Here is a 6,335-nt window from a genome sequence, read left to right as displayed (position 1 = left end):
GAAGAATGAGAATTTATGATATCTTCCTAAGAATTGAAGAATTGTTTACTACCATCCAATTGATCATTCATTGGTGAACACTCTATTGTGCAAATTAAAGGAATTAATTCTTTCTTAAAAGTTGATATACTTTTAACCATATTCCTTTACCATGTAATCTCATCATGATAAGTATCTGGAGGTATCATTTGTAACTAAGCTAGACTACTCTCAAAGGTTACACCAAAAAGAAGAAATTGAATACATGTCTTTATGCAAATATGACTTTCAATTGATGCAATAAAAATGTTACATGTTTTTGTATGAAATGATTTTTAATTGACTTCATTTTTAAAGACTATAAAGAAAAATCATCCGGAATTGAAATGTATAAAATTTTGAACTAGATGTTTAAGATTTTCAATAGCCTTATGCTGTTAAAAATAAGCTCCTAGAGCTCTCTTTGAAAGGCTTAGTGACTTTCTCAAGATTGATGGGTTTTGACTAAATTGATATATATGTGTTTTCAAAACCATTCATGAAAATATGTAGATTGATCATATATACTATCATTGGATCAACATTTATAATTTGTGCAAAGAAGCTTACCTCTAACATGCAAAATAAATTGAAATTAGCATGATGAGTAAACATGATTTCTTCTAGAGTTTAAACTCCTCAAGTGTCATGAAACTTAAATTTCATATATCTATTTGACTCTTTAGTCTTGGGAATATGAAATTAAAAAGATATTATGTTCTAGCTTAGATGACTAATGTGATATCACAAGTGCTATACTATTTTGATATATCCATTTTTAGCACTTTAGAACTTCATGTGATATTTTTACATCACTTCTTAAATAATGCATCTAGAAGAGATAGTTAGCTCATCCACATGAAAATTCATGTCGCCAATCTCTCACCACATCTCTTAAAGAAGTTATTTTGGTATCAAGACCTCATTTTTGATGATTTTAGCCATACTTGCTCCTATGTGTTATAATTACATCTCTTTATTGGCTTATATACTTTTGGGAAACCCATGATCTTCAAATAATACATCTTATCATTTCCATTAATGAATTAAGGGTTTTTAAGTATGACTTGTTTTATGATATATCTTAAGCATACTTTACCTATCATTACTTTATTGGTCCATTAGTTGCATAATCATTGAATAATATTTGATGTAAATGGAAGCATGTTGATAGGGGGAGATTATTAATAATCTCTTATGAAAAAATATTGCATGATTTGCTTACCTTAATTAACTTATCTTGTATATTGTCAAAACATGCCTTAAAATAACTTTTTGGTTATTATATTCTTATGAGCTTTCATAACTTTGAAAATTTTTCCCTCTTTATTGAATACATCAAATGGGAAAAATATATATTAGGATTGAAGCACATTTAACTTCTTAGCTTTGCCTCTACAAAGGTTTTTGCCTTTTGGCTTACACTAATCCTTGCTTCAATTTTATTTTTGTTACGAACTATTATGTATACTTTTGCATACTTTTGCTTAATTGAGTATATATTCCATCTTGGGTTTATGCTTTATGTATAATTTTGTATATGCCAGGAACCTTAATGATGTATTGAACTCATGTTTTCAATGCTTCACTATACTAAATGCTAAATGCTTAATGAAGTTGTTTAGACCTCCCATCTTTTTGAGATGCCAAAGGAGGAGAGATATGTGATGTGTTAAATGATCTTAAATGCATGTTTATGTCTAAAATGATTTATGATATATCAAGCATACAATTTTATAACATTATGTTCATTGAATGCACTTTGATAGGGGGAGCATTTTTCAAATTCTACTCCATTTGCTTATAAACACATCAATGTTTTGTCATCATCAAAAAAGGGGAGATTGTTGACATCCAAGGAAAATCTAGTTGTTTTGATGATAACAAACCATTAATGGTTTTTAAGGACTAATGTTTACATTGAGTGTTATATAGATTATTCACATTCAAAGAATGACCTCAATGAAGCTATAAAGATCATTCCAAGTATTCCATTATTCATGATCACATCAATGAAAGAAATGGATACAAAGAAGACTTGAAGTTGCAAGGAACCAAATGTAAAGTCCATCCAAAGATAGCTTGGATTACAACGAGCAAGAAAGCAACTCAAAGAAAGAAAGAAAGCGAGTCCACCTGAAAGCTTACACGATCATGGACAAAGCGTGAAGAAAGGGGTAGATAGGATGGTGAGTGTTTAGGATTCAATATCAAAGTATTTATGAATCCATTTGAAGCTTATCTCTATAGGACTATGCATATCATATCATCATTCGTATGCTCCTATATCCATTAGTAATTGACTATACACTTCATTCATATATAATTGACATATGGAGTCTTTGCTAAAGAGTAAGTTAGTTCAAGCTTGCATAAGCTTTGAAAGAACTCATCACTTGTGCTAGAAATGCTAAGACCATGCACATCAATCATAAAATTCATATTGGTCAACAATTAAGGCATGAGAAGCCTTTATTACCATGAGTTGGTAACGGACATTAGGACCCTAGAATACGCGGAATGAAAAACTGTGTTTTTGGCTAAGTGTGAAAAATGAAATTTTAAAATAATGATTATTTCAAAATAATTTTTCCCAGTAATAACTCTTTATACTTCAACTAGCTTAAACTGATTTTATCAGAATTTTTGACCAAGTCTACATTGGTCTACATAAGGATTCATTTTTACCAAAACTGTCAGAAATCCAAATTTGTTCTAAAACTGAATTTCTACATTTTGATTTAGTTGAATTTCAATTTTTTAGTATTTTTTATTGAATCCAAATGGGGGGTACTTCCTTATTTACATTGTAAACTTAAAGTAAATGGACATATAAATACTGTAAAGACATTTAAGCTGTGTGCAGATGTCCTATACTGAAAGTCCTATGCATAAGCTGTCATCTGTCAAAACTGTCAATGCACCAGATACTCACGTCAACCGATTCTAGCTTCATGTCGACCGGTATCTAGGCAGTACTGAAATTTCAGTGACATATCATTTACGTCGACTGGTTTGATGCATACGTCAACCGGTTTGAAGCATACATCAACCGGTTCATGCAAAGACGTCGACCGATTTATGCTATACGTCGACCGGTTCCTGTCGAATCTGCAGATTTCAAAATGCAACGGCTCTTTTCTCCTCGACCTTTGTGCATTTAACTCCTAACAGCTATATTGAGCTTGCAAACTCTATAAATAGAGTGGGGAATGTCTTAATAACATAAAGACATCATTTGAGAGGCTTCATGTTGCATTAAAGAGAGCTTTTATTCTTAAATCTTCTCTTCATCTCTCTCATTCACTCATATTCAAATCTTGAGAGATTTACTTAAGCACTCAAAGGGCTTTTGCTCTTGCTTTAATTTTCATAGAGTTTTTGCTCTAGTATACACTTGAGAGATTACAAGAGCTTACATTCTTCACTTATATCATCTCATCTCATTCATTTCATTCATAGAGTTTGAGCTTCATTTATATTCATCAATACTCTAGTTGTGAGCTAAAAATTGTACTACTATCTTTGAGAGATCTATTGTAGTTCATTGTTCTTGCTCCTATCTATTGTAAGGGTTGGATTGACCCACCGGGTTGGTGTGACAAAGGAAATCTAAGGAAAGATTGTTCTCTTCGCAAGGCGAAGCAAGGAGTTACTTCATGTAAATGTTTGCTCTCCACCCGTAAGGAGAAGTCATAGTGGATAGGGAAGTCTCAAGAGGGGTCTTGAGCCGAGGAGTAGGAGTTTCGGAACCTCGCTAAAATCGCCGAGTCATTGTTTGTAATTTCTTTTCCCTATCTCTTTTACTTTTTTGCTTTGAATTGATTATCAAGTTCATTTGGTTATTGCATAATTATTTTAAGAGACTAGTTAGTAATCATATTTATAAATTACGAAATTTTGCCATTGACTCCATTCACCCCCCTCTAGGTTCAATTCTTGGGCAACAACTTGCATTGCTCTTCTCTTTTTCTTTTCCTCTTTGTAAGCATGGCAATCAGCTTTAAAGTGTCCCGGTTTTCCACAATGAAAGCAGGTGGGGGAGTCACGTTTGCCTTGCTAATTAGATGATTCTCCCTTTTTGAACCTTCCCTTGTTGAATTTCTTCCTATGAAAAAATCTTTTGAAGGATTGAGTGATAGGAGCTAGATCATTATTTTCACTTTCATTGCCGGAAACTTCCTTTTCCATTTGAGAGACTTTTAGAGCAATTCTTTCTTTCGATGATGATCTCCTTCTCTATCTTTTAGAGTGATCTCCCATGTGAGAAAAGAACCGAGAAGTTCATCCAACTCAAGTGTATTGAGGTTATGAGCTTTATTAATTACAGTTGCTTTAGCATCCCATTTTTCAGGTAAACTTCTAAGAATTTTCCTTGCAAGATCAGAATTAGTAATAGTTCTGCCAAGGTGCTTTAAGCCATTAATAATGTCAGTAAATCTCACAAACATTGTACTAATAGATTCATTTTCATTCATGCGAAACAGTTCATATTGATGCATAAGGATATCAATTTTGGATTCCTTAACTTGTGATGTCCCTTCATAAGTAATCTGGAGTTTATCCCATATTTTTTTAGCTGTGGTGCAAGTAGAGACTCTATTATATTCACTAGGACTTATAGCATAATTAAGATTGACTTTGGCTTTGGCATTCAAGGAGATAAGTTTATAATCCTCGGTGTTCCATTCAGCTTTAGTCTTAGGGACTCTTTCTACACCAAATCCTTTCATTGGAACAAATGGTCCATTAACACTAACCAACCAGATTTGTTAGTCTACAGATTGAAGGAAATCTATCATTCTATTTTTCTAATGACCATAATTTGTTCCATCAAACCAATGAGGTCTAGTATTAGTCTGACCTTCTTGAAGAAGGTGACCATTTAAGTTTGCCATGATCAATCTCTAAAACACTTAAGCTTTTTCAACAGAGACCTTGCTCTGATACCAATTGTTGCCCAAGTATAGACTCTAGAGGGGGGGTGAATAGAGTCTAAGAAAACTAAGGTCAATTTTTCGTATTGATTTACCAGCTAAAGTTAAACTCAACTTCTTTGATAAATATTGAATGATGCAATCTGAATTTTAAGCTTTAATTGTCAACATTTATGAAGAGGCATATCAAGACATACATGAAGCAATAAATATAAGAGATAGAGATAGAAGTTGAAAACGTGTACTCAGCGATTTTAGCGAGGTTTGGAAACTCCTACTCCTCGGCTCAAGACCCCTCTTGAGACTTCCCAATTCACTATGACTTCTCTTTGCAGGTGGAGAACAAACCTTTTACAAGAAGCTCTTCCTTGCTTCTAAGTGCTAAGCGAAACACCTTCTCTTAGACTTTCTTAGGCCACACCAGCCCTTACAAGATTTGAATAAGATTGATGAAGTACAAGTGATCTCTCTTAGATCTAAAGTACAAAATTCAGCTCACTCTAGAGTATGTATGAATAATTTGAAGCTCAATACTTTTTGATGATATATAGTATGTGTATGATGATGAACAAAGGGTATATGATTGCAAAAATGTATATCTTAATGAATGCTTATTATTTAATGAAGTTCATAAGTCTTTATATAGACTTCCAGACATGTTGATAAGAGTTATAACTATTGGACACGTACTTCAAGAAAAAATGCCTGTTTGAATTTTAAAATACGCAGTTTCGGTCGACCGAAATGAAACACACTTGTGTTTCGGTCGTCCGAAATGGTTTTTGAGATAGGTCACCATCCTCAGTACTCTTTGTTCGGTAGACCGAAGTAAAAACCTTTTTTGTTTCGGTCGACCGAAATGGTTTCATCATTCTCAGCATCTTTGTTTCGGTAGACCGAAGTAAAACTCACAGTTATTTCAGTCGACCGAAATCGTTTTAAGATTGGTCATCATTCTCAGTATCTTTATTTCGGTAGACCGATTCATTAAGCCCTTTCATTTTGGTAGATCGAAATAGACCTTCATTTTCAAGAACATGTTTAGATGATGTTTTACACTTTGGTCCTTTGTTCCTTAGACACTATGAATGAATTAATATGCATGGTTTTGGAAAATTTGAGCTTCAAAATGTTCATATGTACTTTAACAAGGTTTCCTAAAATGTTCACCATCCTAGCTAACCCCATTGTGATGAGATGTTGAAGACTTGTCTTTGACTCTTGATTCTTTAGTCCTTTTCTCATGCCTTGGGTTGCATCTTCATTTTGCTCTTCTATTGCAATGTCTTGTTTGATGAAAACTTTGATCTGTAATTTCACTCAAGAAGACATTAGTGAACATAGAACATCATTAATGAATTATGATCATCAAAAGTCTTA

The 6,335-nt window shown here is 33.1% G+C and overlaps 1 protein-coding gene across 1 annotated transcript; it reads right to left on the bottom strand.

The window, feature by feature from the left end:
- Positions 1-4,220: 4,220 nt before the first annotated feature.
- Positions 4,221-4,751, bottom strand: LOC132296241 (uncharacterized). The gene has a single exon (XM_059794455.1). It carries the CDS (start codon positions 4,749-4,751, stop codon positions 4,221-4,223), a length of 531 nt encoding a protein of 176 aa, XP_059650438.1.
- Between the last annotated feature and the right edge of the window lie 1,584 nt (positions 4,752-6,335).

This window comes from Cornus florida, unplaced genomic scaffold (assembly GCF_030987335.1).
Source record: "Cornus florida cultivar Cherokee Brave unplaced genomic scaffold, ASM3098733v1 CherokeeBrave_3.0.0_Hap2_Chr02, whole genome shotgun sequence".
NCBI lineage: Eukaryota > Viridiplantae > Streptophyta > Magnoliopsida > Cornales > Cornaceae > Cornus > Cornus florida.
The sequence above is the reverse complement of the archived record's forward strand: the minus strand, read 5'-3'. Positions and strand labels throughout refer to the sequence as shown.